The following is a 25,652-nucleotide window of genomic DNA, read 5'->3' as shown; positions in this document are numbered from 1 at the left end:
CATGACTTGCTTATTTTAAATAATGAAGTCGGTAATCTTTTATTGGAAAATCATTCGAAGACCATCCCAACATTTTGGTGAAGTCTCGAAATTTTTCTCACCTAGAGATATCTCCGGAAGAACTCGTCTCTACAAGCTCCTCGGGGAAATCCCATCATCGGGATTCCCGCACCATTTGCAAGATAAATGTGGCGTGCTATGACAGGATAAAATGCTGATGTCTACATGCACGCGTTTATTGAATTAGGTGGTTCATAATTCACTCAACTATGTATTTAATAATTTATCATTTTGTTTATATGTTTATTATTATCTATTTTTTTTCATGAATTATTTATTTATTTTTATATATTTTTTGCTTTCTACTTAAATCCATATCCTTTAATTAACGTTTTTTTCATTAATATTTTACTTGATTATATAGCTTATCAAATAATTAATTAATTTATTTTCTTTAACGATTAAATTAACTTTATTTAGTAATATTTATTTAAACTAATTAACTAATATAAGTTCAAATACGATATTATGTAAATCTATTATTTTTTAATATATATGTCATTTTTTTAACAACGATTATTTGACTTAACAGGTATTGGAGTTTAGAGTTCGNAACAAGATAAGTCAAAAGAACAAAAATTGGAAAGGGAATGGTGCATTTCACTCAACATAATAAATGTTAAACATAAGATATCCAGTAGTTACCATATCTTGCAGCTAAGCCCCAGTAGCGAGCAAGCCAACACCTCTTAAGGACAACTTCTTCCTGAAATTCAGTTACATTAAGGGATCGATCTTCTCATGACAAATGATAGAGTGCTTGCATCTTGCAACAATATAAAGCACAAACCATCTCTTTCTGAGTCAGTATCATTCTTTGAGTCATTGAACGAAGGGCTTTTACTTCAGATTCAGCTCCATGAAGCTGCCTTATAACGGCTGTCACCTCATCTTTAGCATTCTAATTCAAGCAAAATAAATATATACATAAAGCATAAGGGAATACTGCATAGTAACAGCAAAAATTATTTCATTAATTTAGAAAGATAAAAGATTATGATAAAGGATTATACTGTACACCCAAGGGGTTACTTATTGATATACTTACCTCAACTTCAGATCTAAGAGACAAAATCTCCGTGTCTACAACATCTTTAGTTTGCTTTGCATCCTTAAGTGCAGCCTGTTAAGAGAAAAGAAAAGGAAATGAGATGATTCCTTTGTTTTTCTTTCCTTGAAGCTAAAATTGAAGAAAAAATTATGGAATCTCCTATTATCAGATGGAAACTGTCAAGTTTATCACAATAGTTGAGCCTCAAAATTTAACTCATTTTGCAGTCTAACAACAAGGCTGAGTTTGCTTAGCTCAAATCAACTTTAAACAAGAGGGAAAAAAAACTGAAATAGAGCTGTTAAGCCTAGAATTAATTATTTACTATATTGCAAACAGAGTAGATTTCCCAATTTCCAATTACCTCTCTTTGACGCAATGCAGCCTCTTTTCTGCAGATGGTAACACAAGATGTCACAAAAAAGTAAATAAATAAATCTAAAAAGGGGATAGAAAAAGGTATGCGTTAAGATTCTTAGAACTACAACCCACCTGCTTAGCAGTTTGGCTTCCAAAGATACACCTTCTCCAAGAGCAGCAACCTAAAAACTCAGAAATGACAGCAAAGTCAAATCACATTTGATATAATGATGGTTACTAAAAAGCATAAAAAATAAATACAAATATATAATAAGTCAACAATAAAGGCAAAGCTTTAAAATGTATAACCCAATCTAATATTATCAATACATAAAAAACCACTAGGAGAGTCAAGAAGTTACTTATGCAAGCAATGGAAAATGTTACAAAGAACCTTTGAAGTACACACACGCACACAAAAAGGAAAGTAAGATAAAACCCCAAAAAGAGCCTGAAAAATCTTATTGGTTCCTGAAGAACCACAAAGAGAGATTCCTCACACCAATTGCTTTATAGTATCAGAAAAACCAATCAATTACTTGTTTCTCAAGCTCTCTAACTCTAGCCTCCACATCTTTGCATTGTTCTTCCTCATGTCTGAGCTGCACGGTACATTCAACAATCATTAAACTGCAATCAAATGATAGAAGGTCCCATGATAGCTACCTGTTAAATTGACAGAGAAAGAACAAGAATTGCACACCTTGTCAAGGACATTCTCGTTTTCTTCTTGCAGCATATCAAGCTGCATAATGAACAATTATCAGTTTTGCAGATTGCCAGTTAAGAATTCATTTACTTCTTTCAAATAACAGAACACTAATGTGTATGCAAATTAGGCGTGATTAGCATACTTCATCACGGAGTGCAGAAGCCTCATGCTGATCTCCAGTATCTTTTGAGTTAAACCCAATGTCGGATGCGAATCTGCATTCATGGATGTTTACACTGTTCATTTGCTACATCAATAACCCAAAAGAACCTGCCTCAAGAACTAGTAATTTATATACAAACTTACACACATGTAAGAAAATGTCCTGGCTGTCTTAATGGGTAGGGAAAAAAAAAGGTGTTGCTTTCAAAGCAGGAATTTAATATTAAAGCTTAACCAGGAACCAAAGATAAAATAGTTCAGGATTCGCATTGTCAGATTTTGAAATTCTATATATGCAAGCAAAAAGACCATGAAAATGAAACAAGTAAAAATTATAAAATTACACGTCGTACAAGTTGGTATTTTATATTTTGATTGATCATCCAGAGAATGGTATCGTAGAAGAAGAAAACTCATTTAATTACTGTATTTTGTACCTTTTCTCTAGTTGCTGGTTTTTTGGAGGCTCTGAAGGTAGAGATACAGCAGTCCTCAGTGATGTTTTACTGGGTGGCGGTACAGGTGGTGCCACACGAAGAGAAACTGGTGACCTTCCAGCTGATGTTGATCGAACCGTCGGTGCTTCCTCTAAGAAGTTACGTGCTAACTAGTTTCAAAGTATCAGATATTCCAGTTAGCCTTCCTTATACACTACCAAAGTACACATAAATCGTACACATATCTAATTTCAAGTTTATAAAAAACCATAAAGCATTCCTAAAATGAGCAATAATCCGCGCTATTATCCCGCATTTATTAACATCTAATATAATTTCTTAACCGCCCAAATTTTCAATTAAAAACCAAATCCAAACTTAGAAGAAATTACGTAACAACAGAATTTAAGACACAAAGGTCAAATCCGATCTCATCGCAAACAAAAAGCAAACCACTAAAGTCACCATAACAAAAAAAAAAAAAAATAAACCCTTTCGAGATTGTGCATCTAGCTATGGGTAATTTGATTTATCAACTTTTTGTAAGTGAATTTTCCACTGATTGCCCAGGTTGCTTGCCAAATCTTGAAGATGACTTTCTATCTTCTAATACATCATCTCCCAACGATCAGCATGGCCTTACATCATCTTCTGATGGGGATTTTTACAATAGAAAGGCTATTGTTTCAAATGAAGCATAGGCCATATGGGATGTTGGCTTACAATTGGGATTAATTCCAAGGTGTTTGAGGACATCATCCTTAATAATCTTTAGAGTATGGAAAAATCTTCCTTGTAAGATTATTTCTTTTTTATTTTTGAATCTTTTGAGTTTTTGCCTATTAGATTGGCTTTGATGGTTGCTGATTGCTGACATTTTCATTTCTATCGTCTGGTTGGGTTCCTGCATTGTCATTGGATTTTAGTTAAGTTGTTATGTTTTTCTGTCCTTCTGGGTTTTGCAAGCATCACTTTTTTTTTCTGCTTCTTCTCCTACAATGTGGTTGCGATCTTGGAACATTCATGGGATGGGCTCCTCATAGAAATTTAGCTCTCAACAACATTGGTTAGTTTTTTAGTCCCATATTTGGTCATTGTTGTTGATTTCTCATCCAACTGCATATATCATTAACAAGTAATATAATAGAAAGTAGAATTCATTTCTACAAAAAATTGAATTATTTCCTAATTGTTAACTATAAAAATTATAACATCCAAACAACTTAATTATTAAAACGAAAAATTGAAACTAATAATTAAAACTAATCTAAAATTTATTAACAAAATTATTTTATTAAATTCGAATGACTTCCAAACCTAAGATTATGATATCTCTTAATAGTTTTTCTGATTATTGTCTCTATCTCTTAACTTAATTTAATAGATTAAGTTGCTAACTTAGAGTCCTAAATTATTTACAAGTCTCTGTCAAGTTTCTCATAAAACTATCTCTGCTAACTAATTTACTATATGTCTGTACAAATTAAATTAGAGAAAGATTCATTAAGTTCAAACTCTAATTTTGGCTACGTATGGGTTATAGATGTATGTTTACCATATATGCAAATCAAATCACCTAATCAATTAAGTGTATTCGATCATACGCCATTCTATTCAAGGTCTAGTTAAATTTCTTTCATCAATGTTTAACTTAAGTTTTCAATTCAATCTAATTGGTGATCAGTCAATCAGAAGCATTAAGAGTAGAATAAAATAAATAACTTAAATCCATCAGACATAAGCAAAAGAAAAATAAATAAATCAGATTACGTATTGAGTTAAATCATAATCTTAAATAAACAATTTAGTTCCTCATCAAGTCACAAATCATCATCAAATAAAGTTTAAACATTGAAACTAAACTAAGAAAAAAAAATAAAGAAACTCCAAGAGTGAAACTCTTGATCTCCAAATCTTCTTGAATCTTTTAATTTTCTTTCAGCTCCAATGAGACTTTTCTTTCCACGATTTTGTAGCTTGAATCTCAACTATCAATCTAGTGTCTTCTTATATCTTAAAAGTCCTCCGAAATGTTACTTTTGTAGGGCTTTGAAGTTAAGTCAAGTTATGTGAAAAAAGAAGTCCATTCTAATAAGAATTTCCTCATCAGATTACCTAGGCTGAGGCCTTGACCATTTAAATAGCAAATATCGTAATTGTTCTAGGACTACTGCAGTGCACCAACTTCGACAATATTTTTGACTACCTTTCAAACCAAATTGGGCAAAGTGGTAAACATGAAAGTTGTAACTTTTTTTTTTATTATTTCTAATGGTCCAAAAATCATCTCATTTAGAGCTCTGTAGAGAGAGTTATGGTAAAAATACTGAAATAGATGCAGTAAAAGTTTGCACCTTGAAATTGCTCTCCTTCTTCCATTAAAATTTTTCCTTCATTAAATACCTATAAAAGTACAAATAAATGAACAACAATATATCCTAATCATATTAACACCAAATTAAGCTTAAAATTAACTAAGATTAGATTGATTCACCTAAATTAACTAACCTAAAATAATTAAATAAAACCTACTAATTTCTATACAAGAACTAAGTTAAAATACTATCAAAATTATGTTCAAATAACTCTATATTATAGAGTTATCAGTCATTCAAGGAGCATTTTATCAGTTGTTTCTATTGAAGTATGATGTTTGCTTGTTTGGTCTTTCATTTTGTGTTTTGATTTCTAACAAGGGATACTCGCACTAGCGACAACCAAGTACCCTACAAAGAGGAGAAAATGAGCAAAGGCTTGAAGAGATCCTTGCTTGTGTTGAATTGCACACTTTTAGCCTTGGCAATGTTGGTGGTCCCCTTATAATGAGGCTTTACTTCTTGAAAGGTGAAAGAAGGGCCCTCAGATTGAGCTTTTCTTCATTAAACCTCCTTTGTTTCTGGCTAGTGTTGTTATTTTACTGGTGTGGTGACTTTTTGTATGCTTATGGTGTTATTCACCTCTCAGTCTCTACCTCAGCTCTGATAGTTTCAACCCAATTGGCTTTTACTACTGCTTTTGCCTTTCTACTGGTCAAGTAGAAGTTCACATCTTTTTCCATCGACTCGGTTTTTCTATTAACTATCGGAGCAGTGGTTCTTGCTCTCCATATAAGTTCTGATCGCCCAGCAAAAAAATCCAACCGTCAATATTACTTGAGATCTTTTATAACACTTGCCACTTCAGTACTTTATGGATTTGTGTTACCGATGATTGAGTTAACATACAAGAAAGCAAAGTAGACTATTTCTTACTCCTTGGTAATGGAGATGTAAATGGTTATGTCATTTTCAGCTATTGTTTTCTGCACCATTGGGATGCATTTTCACAAATAATTTGAGGCAATTTCAAGAGAGCTTTACTTCCGGTGACAGAATCATTATCTGTATTGTTTTTCCATGAAAAGTTCTAAGCTGAAAAAGATATATTCGAAGCTTTATCTCTTTGGGGTTCTTTGTCTTACTTCTATGGTGAGCTCAAAGAAAACAAGAAGAAAAATCAAGCTTCAGAAACAGAAATGGCCTAGTATATACTTTGGAAACCCTTAAGCATGGTGTTAACAAGGTTTCCATGTTTCAGCATGGTTGTATCTCTCAAGTTTTAGTGGCTCTCAAGTTATTTTGCATCTCTTTTAATTCCAAGCTTTCGGTTTTGTCGTACACATTGTTTAGTTTGTGTGGTTCATGTCTACTAGCAAGAGTGTACGACCTTCACTTGTATATGTTGGTGGTTTTGATAGATACCATGTAGTGCTTGTAAATATTGTTGATTTATGCAGTTTATTAATGAAATCTATATCTTGGTTGAGAAAAAAAATGGTTTGTGAGTCACTTCCATTTAATTATGTTATTAAACTAGGAAAAAAAATTAGTAGTTATATGGAATTCATCATTTTTAAAGCTACATGCTTGCCAAGATAAATTACTTGTATCCATATAAGACAGTTCACACTGTAAGATTTTACCTACAACAACATTTTTTAGTACACTACTTGATAGATTTTATATAGAATGATTTTTTATTAATTGATATTTAATTTCCATTTTCATTACACTACTTGTTATTAGTTATTCACAATGATTATGGTTATAACTTACTACCAACAAAGTCAATCATAACTTCAAAAATTAGAAATAAGGATAATTAATTTTTTAGAATACTAAAATTTTACTGAGAAATAAAAAATAAAAAAATATTTGAAATTGGAATTGGAATATGAATAATATATTTAATTCTTTGTTAATGACTTTAAAGAGTTAAGATTGATTATATATATGAAAATAAAATATGTCCTAATAACTTTTTCTAAATGACAGAAAGAAAGATTTTATACTTTAATTCACTTCATATTAAATTAAAATACAATGCAGTGTTTATTAAGTAAATGCGATGTGTAACAAGATCATTCTTACCTACTTACATGGTCTATTTTAAATATTAATGTCGTTCATAACTAATAGTGTCGCAACTGATGTCTTCCAACTCCGAACTACATAAATTAAATGTGACGTACGACTTAGGCCATGAATATATGTTTTTAGTTTAAAGGAATGAATGAAGATTAAGCTGGTTCATAGCAAATATATAGGACCACAATTGATGTGTTCCAAACTACATAAACTAGATGTGGTGTGTGGCTTAGATCATTAATATCTCCTTATATGGTCTATTTTAAGGTTTTATGTTTGATGCATTGATAATTTATAAAAGTTATACTTTGTCAGTCAATCACAAAAATGACACATTATCATTAAACAAAGTTAAAATTCATTAAATCCTTAAAAATAAATATCAATAATTTATAACATTTAATTATATAAAATATGAAATAATTTTTCTTCCTGTTTAAACTCTCTCTCACTGATTCTTAGAAAAATTTAGATCTAAGAAATGGTCATACAAGAACAACACAGTTATTAGAGTTTTGAACAAATGCCCATGAACTACAAGTACGTAACTGCACATGCCATTATCAACAGAGTTCTTGAGATTGTGTTGCATCTTCCAAAGCAAATATTGCAGGCAGTTTAAACACTGTATTTAATATTGCAGCCAAGTACGATATTGGCTTTGTACGGAGTTGGAAGACATCAGTTGCGGCACTATTAGTTATGAACCACGTTAATATTTAAAATAGACCATGTAAGTAGATAATAATGATCTTATCACACATTGCATTTAATTAATAAACACCGCATTGTATTTAAATTTAATATGAAGTGAATTAAAGTATAAAATCTTTCTTTGTGTCATTTAGAAAAAGTTATTAGGACATATTTTATTTTCATATATATAATCAATCTTAACTCTTTAAAGTCATTAACAAAGAATTAAATATATTATTCATATTCCAATTCCAATTTCAAATACCTTTTTATTTTTTATTTCTCAATAAAATTTTAATATTCCAAAAAAGTAATTATCCTTATTTCTAATTTTTGAAGTTATGATTGACTTTGTTGGTAGTAAGTTATAACCATAATCATTGTGATTAACTAATAACAAGTAGTGTATTGAAAATGGAAATTAAATATCAATTAATAAAAAATCATTCTATATAAAATCTATTCATAATATCGTACAAACACAATAAACAATATCGTACAAAGCCAAACATGATAAATATTACCAACAACATTCTATTCACCTATTCTAATAAAATCCAATCGGTACAACAAAAAGCTAAACACAATAAACGTCACCCACAACAATATTTTCCTAACCACATAGTGTAACAAAATTTGATCCATTTATAACTTCGTATAAATTCAAATGCACACGCATGTCACCCACATAGTGTATCAAAATTTGATCTGAACAATATCGTGCAAACCCAAACATGATAAATATTACCAACAACATTTTACCCACATGGCCTAATAAAATCCAATCAGTACAACAAAAAGCTAAACACAATAAATGCCACCCACAACAATATTTTCGTAACCAAATAGCATAACGAAATATGATCCATATATAAATTTGTATAAATTTAAATGCATATGTATATGTCACCTACATAGTGTATTGAAATTTGATCCGAACAATATCGTATAAATCCAAAACGTTAACGATTAAAATTGTGTCTCCTGTCTTGTTCAACTTCAACTAAGTTAGTTGGGAAAAATAAATAAATTAAAGAGGGTATTCATCAAAGTCTTCCTCACATGAGTTGCTCGAGATAATTGTGATGGCTAACTAGGAAAGCGAAACTAAAATCAAAGGTCTAGTTTCATGGTGTTTTTGTTTGAAAAAATAAAATATAAAAAGTGTGGTTAGATATAAAAATAAATAAAATTTTGAAAGATTGCATGCATGATTTATATTCTTTTATAGATAAAGAAATACATGATTCTCTATAATTAGAATATTATATTTTAATTATTTATTCATTTTAAATCAATTACGGTATTACTTTTACTATATACTAATTTTTCAAGCAAAAAGTAAGTAACAAAAGCGTAATCAAAGGAAGAAATCAAGGTTCGATCCATCTTTTTGGATTTAGAATTTGTATATAGAGCTGGCAGAATAGGACTTAGGATTGTTGATGCAAAAGCACAAGAATGGGTAGGCAAATTGAATGCTTTTCCTTCCTTGAAGCACCGCATGCAACATGAGGAAAGTATGGTAGAATATTGGGAGTTGCAAGGGTTCATGTTTTTCCATCTCTTAAAATGTTTTCCTGAATTTCATTTTTCTCATTTAACATAAACATATCCTCAAATAACTGAAGCCTTAAAACACATCAAACTCTTAATTACCGGTAGTTTCGATGGGACTGTGCCAACTGCCACCAAGTAGTGTACTTCCTTATAAAGTGTTGGCCTAGGGGGTGCGTGGAGATCAGACTGCCACGGCAAGCTGCAGAGAAATATGGCAACCAAACCAGGCGTTCTCACAGACTGGCCTTGGAAACCTCTTGGGAACTTCAAGGTCCTTGATTTGATCTCCATGTTTATTTACATTTGTTAAAGTGTGATTGGAATTGTATATTATATTGACTGATCACTGCTAGGACGCATTGTTTGCATGGTGCAGTATGCTATCTTGACTCCATGGGTGATTCACAGCACTTACTCTTTGGTGATGAGTAAAGGGGAAAAGGAGGCAGACCTTGGCTACTTACTCATATTCCCATTACTTATGACAAGAGTCCTTCACAATCAGATATGGATTTCTCTTTCTCGTTACCGAACTGCCAAAGGAAAAAACAGGATCGTTGACAAGGGCATCGACTTTGAGCAAGTTGACAGAGAAAGCAACTGGTATTAGTCAGTAATTAGCTCCAGCTAATATCTATGTTATTCTTCTCTTTCGATTTGGGCCTGATATTCTGAAATGATGGATGGTTGGCAGGGATGACCAGATCGTTTTAAACGGAATTCTGTTCTACTTGGCAAATATGATAATGCCAGGAGCATCTCACTTGCCCCTATGGAGATCAGATGGATTTATAATCGTAATTCTACTCCATATGGGTCCTGTGGAGTTCCTGTACTATTGGTTGCACAGGGCACTGCACCATCATTTCCTCTACTCTCGTTACCACTCCCATCACCATTCCTCCATTGCCACTGAGCCCATTACCTGTAAGCCACAACTCTAATCCATGTCATGGAACTAATGAATTCCAACGCAAGACAAATCAATTATACATGGTTCTTTTTTGCAGCTGTCATCCACCCGTTTGCAGAAGAAGTTGCATACTTCTTGCTCTTTGCAATACCTTTAATGACAATGGTGTTAACCGGAACAGCTTCCATTGCAGCAATATCTAGTTACATAACTTACACTGACTTCATGAACAATATGGGACACTGCAACTTCGAACTGGTTCCAAAGTGGGTCTTCTCGACCTTCCCCCCTCTCAAGTTTCTCATGTACACTCCCTCGTAAGTTTTACCATTTGATCATATATACCTAAATTACCTGAATTAAAACTGTTCTTTTCCGTAGCATGATCACTGAATTATTGTTCCAGGTATCACTCTTTGCATCATACTCAGTTTCGGACCAATTACTCGCTATTCATGCCCATGTACGATTACTTATACGGTACTGTGGACAAGTCCTCGGATGATTTGTACGAGACTTCACTGAAAAGGCAGGAAGAGTCACCAGACATCGTACACCTGACGCATCTAACCACGACAGACTCCATCTACCATTTGCGGCTCGGCTTTGCTTCCTTGGCCTCCAAGCCCTACGCTTTCAAGTGGTACTTCACCATGGCGATGTGGCCTCTGTCATGTTGGTCTCGTGTCCTTGCTTGGTTCTATGGCCGTACATTTGTTTCAGAGAGCAACACCTTCAATGACCTCAAACTGCAATCTTGGGTGGTTCCAAGATACACCATGCACGTAAAAACAATATCATGTTTCTCTCCTTCCTTTTACCCCTCTATATCTTTTTCTTTCAGATTGGTATACTTATCAATTTGATTTACATGATCGTTTTCCCAGTACCTCTTGCAAAGGGAGCAGAAGGATCTCAATTACTTAATCGAAGAGGCTTTGCTAGAAGCTGATAGCAAGGGAGCTAAGGTGGTGAGCTTAGGCCTTCTGAACCAGGCATGCTTATGCTTCCCCAATCATCGTTCCCTCCTCCAATTACTACTTTAATTTCATACTCCTTCAAACTAAATCAATGTTAATTATGCAGCATGAAGAGCTTAATGGGAATGGAGAGCTCTATATCCAGAGGCAACCTCAGCTTAGAATCAAGCTGGTGGATGGGAGCAGTTTAGCTGCTGCTGTGGTGGTGAACAGCATTCCCAAAGAAACAACCCAAGTTCTCCTGACAGGCAGGATTTCTAAAGTTGGTTATGCCATAGCCCTTGCTTTATGCCAGAAAGGTGTCCAGGTACTTCAAATTTTTATTTTTTATTTTTTTGAAAATTAAAAGATTTCATTTCTGAAACAGGGAAAGCACCCTTGTGATTCCAGAAACAGCACTTGATTTTAAGATGTTATGCCCAAACCAGCATATCATCTCGAATCAGGTTTGTCAATCAACAAAAAATCAAACCCTTACAAACATCCCCTGACGTCTATGTACAATTAAGCAAAATCAATCAACCAAAACAAACACAAACACAGGGCATGAGTTTCCATGTATTGTTGCCTGTTCCACCAGATCATTCAAAGACAAAACCAGAAATATGCACTCAACATCATGATTCAATAACTCAAAAGCATCTGAACTTAAATCAACATGTAAGATCAGTTCTTCACATCAGGTTCAGCAAGCGAGAAAACACCATCAAACCTGGCCTTAATCTCTTTGAAGAGCAATAAAAAGTAGGGCATGCAGAGCTGTTCAAACCATGTCGTCTGACTCCATCATTTGCTAAACATTCGGCTGCTTGGTTTTTTTTAACTCTAAAACTGCTCATTAACACATCAAGATTGCCCTGGTTCGGCCATGACATAAACTCACAAAGTACAAATTAATTTTGATGATGAGGCAGGTGGCTGCAATGAATGAGGATGAGTACCAGAAGTTACAAGACAGTGACTGCCAGTTTGGTAAAAACTTGGTTCTTGCAGAAAACTATGACCAAAAGGTAAATTTATGAAAAATTTGGTCCCAAGCCCCCAACTCCTAATCCCATTTAAAGAATCAGGACAGGTTATAATTTGCAAACTTGGGCAGATATGGTTGGTGGGGGAAGGATTGACAGACAAAGAGCAGCTCAAGGCAACCAAAGGGACAGTGTTTATTCCCTTCACGCAATTCCCACCAAAGAAACTGCTCAAGGACTGCTACTACCACACTACTCCTGCCATGGTGGCTCCAAAATCTCTTGACAACATTCACTCTTGCGAGGTTAGCATATACATGTACAGGTCTATTTTCTCCTATTTAGTTGATTTTTTAATTTTAATTTGGCACATGATAAACAATAAAAATGATGACAGAATTGGTTGGCAAGAAGGGTGATAAGTGCATGGCGTGTGGCTGGGATCGTTCATGGTCTGGAAGGATGGAACGTCCATGAATGCGGTCAAACCATGTTTAGCATGGACAAAGTTTGGGAGGCCAGTCTCCACCATGGGTTTTGCCCTTTGTCACTCTCTATCTAATTATGGCCCATTGTCTCAAAGAATAAGAAATCTCTACACAGACAAGGCTTTTTTGTTTCGTAAAATTTATCAGCAATAAATTGGACATCATATCTATGAAGTTCATACCTTTTCTACCCATATACATATACGTGTCCACGCAAGCGGTGCATGCATATATAAATAAATAAATAATTAATTAATTAATTTAAAAAAATAATATTTTTCATTTTTCATAAACTTTAAACTTAATTATTATGAAAACGTGAGAAATTGAATTTAGACATAATACAGCACATGACGCAATGCTAAACTCCTTCCTCATGCTTTAACAAAACCTCTTTAATATATAAAAAAACAAGTTGTAGAACAAAAATAAGCACATTCCGAATCCACATTCAGACATCTGACAAGTCGACTTGATTGTAAAGATATCTGAATCGAACTCAAAAATGAGACAAGAGGAACAAAGGTTTATATGGTTACTATTGGGTCTATCTGAATCCTGAAATAGTGAAACACACACAACTCTACCAAAAGACCGCAAGGCAATAAATAGCAATAGTAAACATAAAGCTTAAGAGATAATTTTATCACTTGAAGCACTTGGCATCCAAAAGAGGCTCTCCCTCGAATGGCTCGCAGTCTTCAATCATCTGACTGACACGTTCCTTTTGGGCTTCGTCTGAGATGTCAACTTTCTTCCACTCGTAGAGTTCCATGTCATAGCACTCATCGAGGACAAATTGGGGGATCTCTTGTCCACGGAAAAGCCATAATCCCTTCACTTTGAATGGGGGCTCAGAGCCGATCACGAGCATCTTCCCAAATGCATACTTGCGTGCCAAATCCATTCGCTGCAGGAATCCCCCTACCTTGTTCATGGTGACAAATGAGACTGTATTCTCTTCATTGTACTTGTAGTCGCAGAACCAGAGTGAGTATCCCTCAGGATCATACATGTCCCAGAATCCTGTAATAAACAGGGAATAAGTACACGAAACACAGTACAAAAGATCTTCATTGAGATGACAGTACTATAACGGAAACAACAAGGATACCTTTAATTGCAACCTCACGGAAGTTGGTCTTTGTATTAGAGTACAGCCTCTTCCACTCATCCAGTATCATCTTACTTGGAGGCAGCAAATCAAGAGGATTCTTTGGTTTGGGCTTTGGTGCCTCTTCCTCCTCAGCAGCCTCTGCCTTAGCTGGTTTCTCAACCTCCTTTTTGGGTTCTTTCTTTGGTTCATTCTTGGCCTTTGGTTTAGTTTCTTTTGGCTGGGCAGCAGGCTTCTTTGAGGCAACAGGTGGCACAGACTCTGCTTGCTTCACTTCACCAAGAATCTTCTTGAAATTTGGTTGATTAACCATGGTCCAGAAGTACCTCTCAACATGAGGGAATTCAGAGGTAAAGCTCTTAGTCATGATCTGGGAGAAACCCAAATAGAGGTTGCATGTCATGACAATGTCAGCAAGGCTGACTGAATGTCCAACCAGATAGGTGTTGGAAGCAAGGTGAGTGTTTAATGCGTCTAGTGCTCTCTTCAATGAAGCAATAGCATGTTCCTCAGCCTACATGCAAAATATTCACATAAATAAATTGAAATTTAAGTCAGACTAAAAGGTCAAAAATGACAAAATCAAAGGAAAAATGTGTTCGTGAGTGAATTTATAAAACATAAACAATTTGATTCCTAATATAGATTAATAAATTAGGATGGGAGAAAGCAAACATCCTAATCTATTCAAAGTAAATTCAAATAAAAAAGCCAGCCTAGTTGATTAATCAATTCAATGGGCATCTTTTGTACCATAAAATTAATTTGATTTCTACTGCTTGTGTCCATCCCAGTCCAGACATTATGAACAGAAAACATTACCATCATTACTGCTTGTTGTCATACTACCTTTACAATTCTCATTAAAATTGTATAAAACTAGTATTTTTTTTCCCTTAACTATTATCTCTTTAAAAAGTTGTACTTAACTCACTTTACTCAGTCCTATTTGCTCTCTGCCTATATTAACATCTAATAGTTTTTTCTAACTATTTATTTATTTTTACTGAACACATAGTGCATACCATGTAGACTAGCAAAGTTCAGTTTCTAAAATATCAAAATCTCATTGTCTATTGTTTATAATCGATATTGCAATAAACAAAAGAAGTTTATTGTTGTAGAAATAAATCAACGGATAAAGTTAACTTAGTCCAATTGTAACTTGTGACCTATTCTCTTATAATAGTATAGAATCAAATGCCAATTCTGATCTTAGCAAATAAAGCCCAATTAGAATGACAAGAGAACTGGGGAAAACAAAAAAAAAGTCTCAAAAGCTACAGTAATAGAACTTACCAGAGGAAGGTGTACACCATATCCAAGTCTTGGATAGAGCCATTTTGAAATATTAACATCAATTTCCATGGCTGCAAAATCAGTCCACTGCTCAATATGACCCTGAGAGAAATTTAGCAAATATATACAAACAATAAGTTCAATGGTTTAAAATCATCTTAATTGATGCTAGAAGAACAACAAGAATCATGGTAGTAAAGCCTCTTACATAATCGATCAATGTAGAACCAAATAGAGGGTTGTCAGCCTTTATGCGAGTAACTGCAGAGAAAAGCAAGGATACCAATTAGTTTCAAACAAACATTAGAGGAAGAAAATGTAGGATATCGAGCCAGTATGTCTTCTAACCATAACGAGCAATGGCATTGCTCTCAAATACAGGACCCTCAGGTGTTTCCAAAACGGGAACCTAGAAAAGTAAAAGATTTTATCAGCAAATAAAAAAAAGGTTTCAATATAAAAGTATATTCCCCACCTATACTTAATATATGAATAGGCATGCTTACCTTCCCGATAGGGTTCATCTTGAGGAACTCAGGAGATTTATTTGTGACACCCATCTCAAAGTTTTCAGCTAATTTGACCTCGACATCACAGTATTGTGCAGCAATGAGTGCCTTGACGGCATTTTTGTTGTTCTTTCCCGCGTGCAAGACCTGCAAGAATATCAAACAACCACATTAGTCAATAACAACCAGAATGTCTAAAAACTTAATCAAATATCGAACACCACATCCAATCGCTACAGAAAAACACTACTAATCAAACAACAAAAACATATATATAGCACATGAAAAAAAAAATTTCACTCTAAAAACAAATAGCCGAATACTAGAGTCCAGATACAAATATTTATTTCAACCAAGATCTACTTTCAGCAACACCCCAAAAGAAAACGAAAAAAGATCTGTTTTTCCTTTAAGAAATTCTTTTAAAGATCTTAAAAAATAATCACTTTCACATTTCAAACTACTTGAGAACACTTAGCATCTCCATCTTTCTCTTTCTGCTGGTTAATCGCAATTGATATCGAAAGCAGTACACTTAAAAATCCATTCCCGATTGTTATTAATATCATTAAATCACTCAACTACTCCATTGAATTATAATACAAAGAACACAAAACATATTCATTTTCTACTTACTATATAGCACACATCCAAAACTGCTACTTTACATTTCACTTCGAACTCCACTTGAAAATCACTTCTTTCAATTCTTTTTAACCGTTGAGTTAACAAAAAGCAACGAAATTAAAATAAAAATAAAAACTCACCAGAGCCATGGCTTAATTGGAAAGCAGGGAAGCTCTGATTTCAGATCTGAAAACAGAATGAAATTAAGGTTAGAAACAATCTCCTAAGAGAAATGCTTGTTTCCCACCTATTAAAGTGAAAAAGAAGGGAGGAAGAGAATGAGAGAACCTTGAAGCCGCAGCAAGCAGGAGAGAGTGTGAGAGGAAGAGGGAAACATATGAGGCGGACTAGGGTTTTTGTAGACTGGGCGAGAAGGGGGCATATGCGTTAAGAATCTTTTTGGATCGGTTCGGATCCGGAACCGGATCCACTTTTTTATTATCCGCGGTTTCTAAATTTTGGACCTGATATTTTATTTTGGTTAAAATAATAATAAAAATCTTTAAATTACATTATATACGTTTTTTTAATTAAGTTTTTATATTTTTACCTTACTCAATTTTAATTATTTTATTTTATTTTATTTATATTTAATTGAGCTTTTATTTTTTTATAATTATATTACATAACAAAGTTTATTTTGTAAAAAAAATGTAATGAATTTATCGTAAAAAAAATGCAATGAATTTATTCTCATTTTTCAATGACAATTGTCAATTGTATACATGAAATTTATCGTGATGTATTAATTAAACAAAAAAAAACTAATGATATGGAATTTATTGTAATTTACGTGTTATTGACTCAATTATATAAAATAAAAAAATAAAAACTTAATTGAGTATAAATAAAAGAAAAAATTTAATTAGACACGATACAAATATAAAGATTCCACTGCAAAAATGTAAACAAGATAGGTCATGAAAATTTTACGAGAACCCATTTATCTAATAATTCTTTAATTTTTTATTTAATACAAAAATATTACTCTTTTCGTCCATTTTTCTTCATCCTTTGTTTTTATTTTCATGAAAATTAAAATAAAAATTATAATTTGATTATTTTATATAAAATTTTTAAAATTTTATAATATATGTAGTCAAATTTTTTAATATGAAAAAGTAAAAAATAAATTTATAATATAAAAAGTAAAAATATTATGTTTCTTAAAAATGAAAAAAAAATACTGTGGGATTAAAACAAAGGATTACAAAGATATCATAACAAGCATTGGCAGTGTAACACCAGAATCACAAATGAAAATTGACAGACAAGAAATCTACAGGGTTCTTAACAGGGGGCAAAATCACTTGAAAGAACTTGGCATCCAAAAGTGGCTCTCCCTCAGAAAGGCTTGTAATCCTTTCTTAAGCTTCGAAGTTAGTACCAATCTGTAATTCTTCTACCTGGTTCGGAAACAGCAATCCCGTTGGTAAAGCTCGAGGCGAGGACTGAAATTAGAAAGAAACCATCACTCGGAGTCAACATCAACCCCTCTTTGCTTCAGAAAGTACTTGGCCTCTGCGATATCCTATAAAGCATACCACATATTATGGAACCGCAGAAAAACAAATTACACCAATGAATTTGATCTCTAAGTAAGACAAATTTTGATAATTGTAACCACCAATTTATTAAAAGTTTTCGGAAAGTCTAATGAGCTGGGCAAATACAGTCTCAAGTTGCTTTTGGCAGATACAAAACAAAGTTCAAGTCGCAACCACATTAGACGACACATTACCATCCTGCTCAAAGTATTATGGGGAGAACAAAAGGAGAGGAAAGGAAAAGCGAAAGAAATTCATCATTAATTACCAATTAATTCATAGAACACTTATAATGATAATGACCTAAAATGACTCATCAGCTGATCGGTTGAAAAATTGAGAACTGAAATACCTGCTGCAGCAGCAATGCTTCTTGGGGGCACGTTGGGAATCGCATTAGACCAACTCCAACCATTAATAAACCATAGCATCCAAGTGACACGATAAAGTAGATCGGTAGCTGGAAAAAGTTACAGCAATAGTGCAAAGTAAGTGGTAAGGCATTAGAGCAAGTGGATATAAATAAAACAAGAATATCAAGGCATAAAAGGAAACTCACCAACCAAGTATGGCTTCGTGGTATTATGGATGCCTGCAAGAGGCCAATCCAAAGCCCAGAGATGGCCACCAGTAGAGAGAAAATCTTCAAAACATGCTTCATCGGATTGGCAATGATAATTAGCTCACAAGTCCTGATTTTATTTCAAACCACTTAAAACTTTAAACAGATAAAGACAGATGGTATTTAGGTAAAAAGCAAAACGCATCATACAATCTAGTGATGTATAAAAGACTCAAGTCTTGACATATATAAATCATTTTGATAAAGATCTTTTATGAAGCCAAAATGGAAATTAATGAGCAATTCATAAAAATCTTTCATTTCGAACCAAATACCAACATTTCAAAAATAATAAATTGAACATAATGCATGAAATTCGGATGCATCCAAGGGCTAATAGTTCTTTTATTCATTTTGGTGACAAACAAACCCATTTTCAAAGTGATTGATAAAGTACTACAGAAACATATAGCTTGAAATTTTTAACTCAATCTAATCCCTTCTTCTGCTATCTGACTTTGAACATACAGGCATTTCTTCGGTTCATATCTGTTCAAGCTGCTTACAAGGAAGCTTAGGAACAAGATAGGAGGGATGGTTAACAGTAAAGTCAAATTGCATAATTTCCCACTGTAATTATTCATTATTGGATCTGTTTTTGTTCCAAGAACATCTAGCTTGTTAAAAAGGACCAGCATTTGTGCAAAGCTTAAAGTCGCAAACAAAGTAACCAACACAGAACAACTACTTAAGTCACGTAGATTAGTTCCTTAGTTGATCACAACCCTTTTATTCTCCATGAAACCAAAAGACTACATCAAGTTTTTGATGTGTGAATGCAAAAGGAAATTATTTCCACAAGTTTATATCAATTGAGACTCTTAAATCAATTCCCTTGTTGTGGTTAGTCACAGAAAACCAGTTTTTTCATAGATACCAATAACACCTAGCAGAAAATCAAAACAAGAGGTCCAATCTGAACCGTTGAATTAAAAGAATTATAGAACTCTAATTTTCCTTCTCTTTTCGCACATTTTCCATGGAAATTGATCAAAAAGCTCTGAAAATTAAACCTCAACAAAAAAAATTGGTGAATCAGAGTCTGGGTTTACCTTCGAAAGCAACGATTTCTTGAAAGCGATCAAGGAAACTCCACAGAAAGACGATCCGGACCAACTGTGAAGCTCGAAAGAGATAGGAAGACGGCTGTGATCGAGCAGTTATGGAGAGAGGAAGAAAGAAAACTGAAAGAGTCGTGAGAGAGAGAGAGGAAGACGGAGAAGAAGAAAGAGTCGTGAAGAACCGAGGAAGGCAGGAAGGTAGCGGGGTGGCTGGTGGCGCCGCTGTGACTTCCGCTGAGATAAAAAAAAGTTCAACGAAATAGTAAAAAACAATGCTGCAGAAACAAAACATGGGCCGAGGCTCAGATTAGCCCAAAGGACTCAAAACTTGGAAGCCCAACCCGTCTAGCCAAATGCCAAGCTTTGCAAAAAGCAGAGCCTTCTCCATTTTCAACCATTCTTGCCTTTAAGCCATCACTATCAATTTCCTGTAGCTAATCATGCAAAATTGTGGCTGTTCTGGAATATGGATAGAAAGTTGAAAACTGATCATCTGGGAAGTTTAGTACTAGCTGCATGCAGAAAATTTAGCAAGGAAAAGAAGTACAAGCTGAGGGGAAGATCAAGGAAAAGAAGAAGGAGAAGAAAGAAGCAATATGGCAGCCAACAGCACCACCATTCCTCTTCTCATTCCCTATAAAATGGGAAACTTTAACCTTTCTCACAGGTTTGTTTCGTGTAGAAGTAAAATATTGGTCAGTCAAATGATCTTCAGTATGTAATTCTTAGTCTTTCTCTCTATTTTCCTCCATTGATCCTTTAGTATGCAAATCTTATAGAACAACATATGCATTAAGCATACAGAATTAATGTGGACTCGTTGGGTCAAAAAAGAATGATCATGCTGCTAATTTCTAGTAGTAAATTATATGAACATTCATTTTTACAAAAGAAAAAACAAGTGAGTAAAAGCAATGATATTTGTGGATACAAAATTTGTGGTCCTGTATCTGTTTTTAAAGCTTTTGGAAAATGGTAGTGATTGACAAAGACCACCATTGCAGAGATATTTTGAAGGTTTTCTTTTTTGCCTTTCATTTTTACGCGAGGGCCATGCCCCATGCATGTTTTACTATTATTATCACTCTTCCCGTCTCTTCCTCCACTCTTGGAAATATTAATCCTATCAACTCATTTGATTCGAATTGAGTTCAGATCGAACAGGTCTTGTTCACGTTTAATTCGAATTGAACTCAAATCCAGCAGGCCTTACTCACCCTTGCTTGAATATGAAATATATTAAAATAAAAATTTTTATGTTAATTTTGGTGAAAGATAAAAGCAGTGGAAGAAAACATTATTTTACATCTAATTAATAAAATATTATATATATTTTTAACCATTTGAAATTAATATTTTTGCAGGGTGGTTTTAGCACCATTGACAAGGAATAGATCATACAACAATGTTCCCCAACCACATGCCATCTTGTATTACTCCCAACGTACAACCAATGGTGGATTTCTCATTGCTGAAGCAACTGGGGTTTCCAATACTGCACAAGGGTAATTTATTTCTTTTCCTTCATTTTTTTTTTTTGAAAAAAGTGGGTGTCGACAGTACTTTTAACTTTCTTAAATTATGGTGTTGGATTGGATTTGAAGTTACCCAGACACGCCTGGAATTTGGACAAAAGAGCAAGTGGAAGCATGGAAACCAATTGTGGAAGCTGTTCATGAGAAAGGAGGCATCTTCTTTTGTCAAGTTTGGCATGTAGGTCGAGCCTCTAGCTATGGTATGTGCATTAGCATCTTCATTTTGCCCTTGCAAAAACGCACAAAACAACCCCAAGGTTTCAATTATTGGAAGGCATTATACTCTCTGATGTAAAGTTTCCATGAGAAAATGATGATTAATCAAGTACAATTTTGAAATGCAGCTTTCCAGCCTGATGGTCAAGCTCCAATCTCATGTACTGATAAAGGGGTGACACCAGGCCTTGATGGGATGGATTGGTCACCTCCTCGTCGGCTCAGAACCGATGAAGTCCCTGGTATTGTCAATGACTTCAGGCTGGCTGCACGAAACGCCATTGAAGCTGGTGAGAATTACCCAATTTAGGCAATTATAATCATGAGATCTTAACTAGAATTGTATTTAATAAAAATGGTTTTGCATCAAACAGGATTTGATGGGGTTGAGATACATGGTGCAAATGGTTACTTGCTTGATCAGTTCATGAAAGACCAAGTAAATGACAGAACAGATGAATACGGAGGAAGCTTAAAAAAAAGGTGCCGTTGTCCCCTGGATATAGTCGAAGCTGTGGTGACTGAAGTAGGAGCAGACAGGGTTGGAATGAGACTATCACCATTTGCCAGTTACATGGAGGCTGCTGACTCAAACCCTGAAGCATTGGGCCTTTACATGGCCAATGCAGTTAACGAGTTGGGCATCCTTTATCTCCATGTCATCGAGCCACGGATGATCAAAATAAATGACAAGTATGAAACTCCTCACAGCCTCCTACCAATGAGGAAAGCCTTCAAGGGGACTTTCATTGCTGCTGGAGGGTACAATAGAGAAGATGGTAACAAGGCTGTTGCTGATAATTACTCGGATTTGGTTGCCTTCGGACGGTTGTTCTTGGCTAATCCGGATTTGCCAAGGCGATTCGAGCTGAATGCTCCTCTTAATAAGTACAATCGCAACACTTTCTACATCCCAGATCCGGTCATTGGCTACACCGATTACCCATTCCTTGAACATTCTTCTTAACCCAAAAATCATCAACGAAAGGTTACAGTGTCTACTCTAATATCATGTTATTATATTTAAGTTTTCAAAATAGTTTGGATTCAACTGATTTGGGATGTCTCTCTATCTCTAGTATAAGTTTATTAATTGAAATTGTTGCAAAGACGGATAATTTATCCAATAATAGGATTGTTATTTTTTTTAATAATAATTATTATTTTATTCATAATCGAAAGTAACATGAGTGTCCATTTAAGTCTGTTGTCCTGAACAGCTCAACTGCAAACTCCTATCGGCTTTACAGTCACATTTCAACCTCAATTTCCATCATTGTTATTGCTAGTATGAAGTGACTGGAGTGAGCAAAATGTTTACTTTACTTCCAGCCTTCCATGAAAAACAGCATCCAGGCAACAAGGTGTAAATCCAAGCACGTTCCATCTCGACAAATGATCAAATGAAGTTATATATATTAGTTAGAATTTAAAAATGGAAAGAAACAAAGAATCCAATGTACCACTTTTATTTATTTATACTTCAAAACTTTTTCTAATCGCCACCTTTCGGTAGTGCTCAATGGCTGCTAACGCTAGCCGCCAAGCAGAACCAGGGGTAGTTCTACAGCTTCAACCAGAGTTTGACAAGAGCCAATTGTATCTATATCAAAATTCAGTGTACAGAAACATTTTATATCTGGGGGAAAAGGTTCAGTCTTAATGCTACAAATTTTATATTTGGGTCAATTCCCTTTTATTTTTATTAAATTCTAGCTAAGGTACAACTCCCCTTCAAGTTTCTTATGTTTATACCAAACATTGGTCGATTCATATTACTAAAATCCTATTGATTAGCAGTCAGTGTCTCTATTTCTTGTTCCTTTTTCAAGCTAATTTCCCAGAATCTTCTGAGTGTTATTTTATTGATTTTTGCTTAATCATGGTAGCCTGTTGTTAGTCTAACAACAATTGTATAAAACCTCAGGTGAGGAGACGGGGCAGTGCTTGCAGAAAGGAAGAAAGCTGAAGTCCCTGAAGGAAAACAGAAGGAAAAGAAGAAGAAAAGATGGCAGCCAACACCACATTTCCTCTGCTCAGTCCATATAGATTGGGAAGATTCAACCTCTCTCATAGGTTTGTATTTCCAGCAAATATATTTCGTTTAACTCTTACAGATAGTGCTAGTTATTGCTGTTCTAGTCTAAGACAAACTTCCCCAGAAAAATACATTCCTCTGCTTGTTAATCTGATTTCTATGCAAAGTGGTTCCTGCAATTTTTGCTAAAGTTTTGGTGATTGACAAAGAACCTTCCATGACTGGAGGAAGAGAATTTATTGGTTTTTTAAAGCAAATCTTTTCATAGAAATTAAAGATACTATGGCTTCAATCCAGCCTTAATTAAAATGTCTGCAATGATTATTCTCATTCTGATTTTAGCTCTGAAATAAAATAATTGCAGGGTAGTTTTGCCACCATTGACAAGATGTAGATCATACAACAATGTACCCCAACCACATGCGGTCTTATACTACTCTCAACGTGCGACCAATGGTGGATTGCTTATTGCTGAAGCAACTGGGGTTTCCGATACTGCTCAAGGGTAATTCTTTTTCCCTTCACCTCTCATGTTCTTATTATGGAAGTGTTTATGTGACAGAAAAATGGAGATAGATTCGTTCATTAACATTCAAAAGATTTTGGTCAGAATAAAGGCAGAATCTTAAGAGGTTTCCCTTTATTTTTCTTCTTGTGATTTGTTTAGAAGTTAGAACACGGATTATAACTTGCATTTTGATTTGAAGTTACCCACATACACCTGGAATTTGGACAAAAGTGCAAGTGGAAGCATGGAAACGGATTGTGGAAGCTGTTCATGCCAAGGGAGGCATCTTCTTTTGCCAGATTTGGCATGTTGGCCGTTGTTCTACTTATGGTACGCTTGTAAGTTCTATGTACACCTATTTACACCTTGCATCTGATACTTATTCCTGAAGTGTGATTCAGGAATCAGGACCCATTGGTATCTGATATTCTGATTATATTCTTGTTTTAAAATACAAAAAAAAAAAAATAGCTTGGACAAGGCTAGGGGAAGGAAGAAAATGGAATCCTGAATCTTATCCTCAGTTGATTACATTTTAAAAGTAAAAGAAGTTCCCAAATCGGCTAATTGACAGCATATAAATGCAGGGTATCAGCCTAATGGTGAAGCTCCAACCTCTTGCACTAACAAAGGGGTGACACCAGGTCTTGATGGAGTAGATTGGTCTCCCCCTCATAGATTAACAACCAATGAAATCCCCCACATTGTCAATGATTTCAGGCTCGCTGCTCGCAATGCCATTGAAGCAGGTCAGAACCACCTCTTTAGTAGCTTATATATGTAAAACTTTAGGCCTTCTTTTGCTTAATGTTCTTGTTGTTACACAGGATTTGATGGGGTTGAGATTCATGGTGCAAATGGTTACTTAATGGAGCAGTTCCTGAAAGATGGAATAAATGACACAACCGATGAGTATGGTGGAAGCTTGGAAAACAGGTGTTGATTTGCACTCGAAGTAGTTGAAGCTGTGGCAAATGAAATAGGAGCAGACAAGGTCGGGCTGAGAATATCACCTCACAGCGATTTCATGGAGGCTGTTGACTCAAACCCTGAAGCATTAGGCGTCCACATGGCAAATGCAATCAACAAATTCAACATTCTTTATCTTCACGTGATTGAACCTCGGATGATCGAAGTAAATGGCAAGCTTGAAACTCCTCACAGCCTTCTCCCCATGAGAAAAGCTTTTCAGGGGACTTTGATTGCCTCTGGAGGCTATGGCAGAGAAGATGGTAACAAAGCTGTGGCTGATAATTACACGGATTTGGTTTCCTTCGGGAGATTGTTCTTGGCTAACCGGATGCTCCTCTTAACAAGTACAATCGCAGCACTTTCTACATTTCTGATCCTGTCCTAGGCTACACTGATTACCCATTTCTTGAAACCTCTACTTGAATTGAAATTTGATGTTTTCATATACAAGGAAAGGAAATTGTCTGTTTTCCGTTTGTGTAATTCTGATTTTCATGGAAAATTTGGGATATGGAAATTGAAGTGCTGAAAGATCAAGAGATCAATGTCATTCTCCAAGTGAATCAATAAAAATTTGTTCATGTTTCATTTTTTATTATTAATCAATATTATAAATGAATTATAAACATAACATGATTAATTAAATGAATTAAATTTATTATATGTAGATTATGTAGGTTACATGAATTTGACTAGTTTAAAACATGACATTGTCATATCTTTAAAGGTATCAATATGTTTAAGATAGAAACCAATATTTTAAACCCAAATTCGTTTAATATGTTGTAATTTTATGACGTGGCACTTGTGG

General features: G+C 34.5%; 5 protein-coding genes and 2 pseudogenes across 9 annotated transcripts; 4 read left to right on the top strand and 3 right to left on the bottom strand.

Annotated features, from left to right (window-relative positions):
* LOC108660923 (coiled-coil domain-containing protein SCD2-like) lies at positions 655–2,972 on the bottom strand. 2 transcript variants are annotated; one of them, XM_018115337.1, is made up of 9 exons: positions 2,783–2,972; positions 2,326–2,398; positions 2,175–2,216; positions 2,011–2,073; positions 1,604–1,653; positions 1,476–1,503; positions 1,109–1,183; positions 851–961; positions 655–766 (listed from the first exon to the last, which is right to left on the bottom strand). In XM_018115337.1, the coding sequence occupies exons 3-9, from the start codon at positions 2,208–2,210 to the stop codon at positions 680–682; spliced, it is 450 nt and encodes a 149-aa protein (XP_017970826.1). In that variant the 5' UTR covers positions 2,211–2,216; positions 2,326–2,398; positions 2,783–2,972; the 3' UTR covers positions 655–679. The 2 variants fall into 2 exon arrangements, with proteins under 2 accessions (XP_017970826.1, XP_017970825.1); XM_018115336.1 differs by having other exon boundaries at positions 2,011–2,068.
* Positions 2,384–6,150, top strand: LOC108660604 (annotated as a pseudogene).
* Positions 9,503–12,991, top strand: LOC108660922 (protein ECERIFERUM 1-like). Of its 2 annotated transcripts, none has more exons than XM_018115329.1 (10): positions 9,503–9,715; positions 9,821–10,047; positions 10,139–10,371; positions 10,455–10,662; positions 10,764–11,142; positions 11,245–11,352; positions 11,444–11,644; positions 12,252–12,347; positions 12,437–12,610; positions 12,703–12,991. In XM_018115329.1, the coding sequence occupies exons 1-10, from the start codon at positions 9,656–9,658 to the stop codon at positions 12,865–12,867; spliced, it is 1,851 nt and encodes a 616-aa protein (XP_017970818.1). In that variant the 5' UTR covers positions 9,503–9,655; the 3' UTR covers positions 12,868–12,991. The 2 variants fall into 2 exon arrangements, with proteins under 2 accessions (XP_017970818.1, XP_017970817.1); XM_018115328.1 differs by having other exon boundaries at positions 9,505–9,715; positions 10,455–10,674.
* Positions 13,156–16,736, bottom strand: LOC18607119 (elongation factor 1-gamma 2). Its single transcript, XM_007041119.2, has 8 exons — positions 16,631–16,736; positions 16,483–16,528; positions 15,713–15,862; positions 15,555–15,615; positions 15,415–15,467; positions 15,207–15,308; positions 13,908–14,421; positions 13,156–13,819 (listed from the first exon to the last, which is right to left on the bottom strand). Exons 2-8 carry the CDS (start codon positions 16,489–16,491, stop codon positions 13,440–13,442), a joined length of 1,269 nt encoding a protein of 422 aa, XP_007041181.1. The 5' UTR covers positions 16,492–16,528; positions 16,631–16,736; the 3' UTR covers positions 13,156–13,439.
* Positions 17,486–19,966, bottom strand: LOC18607118 (dolichol-phosphate mannosyltransferase subunit 3). 3 transcript variants are annotated; one of them, XM_018115333.1, is made up of 4 exons: positions 19,564–19,966; positions 18,449–18,544; positions 18,242–18,349; positions 17,486–17,873 (listed from the first exon to the last, which is right to left on the bottom strand). In XM_018115333.1, exons 1-4 carry the CDS (start codon positions 19,862–19,864, stop codon positions 17,830–17,832), a joined length of 549 nt encoding a protein of 182 aa, XP_017970822.1. In that variant the 5' UTR covers positions 19,865–19,966; the 3' UTR covers positions 17,486–17,829. The 3 variants fall into 3 exon arrangements, with proteins under 3 accessions (XP_017970822.1, XP_017970824.1, XP_017970823.1); XM_018115335.1 differs by having other exon boundaries at positions 18,449–18,581; positions 19,564–19,820; XM_018115334.1 differs by having other exon boundaries at positions 17,814–17,873; positions 18,449–18,532.
* LOC18607117 (putative 12-oxophytodienoate reductase 11) lies at positions 20,039–22,472 on the top strand. The gene is made up of 5 exons (XM_007041117.2): positions 20,039–20,239; positions 20,937–21,077; positions 21,177–21,307; positions 21,452–21,613; positions 21,698–22,472. Exons 1-5 carry the CDS (start codon positions 20,169–20,171, stop codon positions 22,288–22,290), a joined length of 1,098 nt encoding a protein of 365 aa, XP_007041179.2. The 5' UTR covers positions 20,039–20,168; the 3' UTR covers positions 22,291–22,472.
* LOC18607116 lies at positions 23,742–25,372 on the top strand (annotated as a pseudogene).

Source organism: Theobroma cacao, chromosome 2 (genome assembly GCF_000208745.1).
Source record: "Theobroma cacao cultivar B97-61/B2 chromosome 2, Criollo_cocoa_genome_V2, whole genome shotgun sequence".
Lineage (NCBI taxonomy): Eukaryota > Viridiplantae > Streptophyta > Magnoliopsida > Malvales > Malvaceae > Theobroma > Theobroma cacao.
Note: the sequence above shows the minus strand (reverse complement) of the source record. Positions and strands in the feature narration are given on the sequence as shown.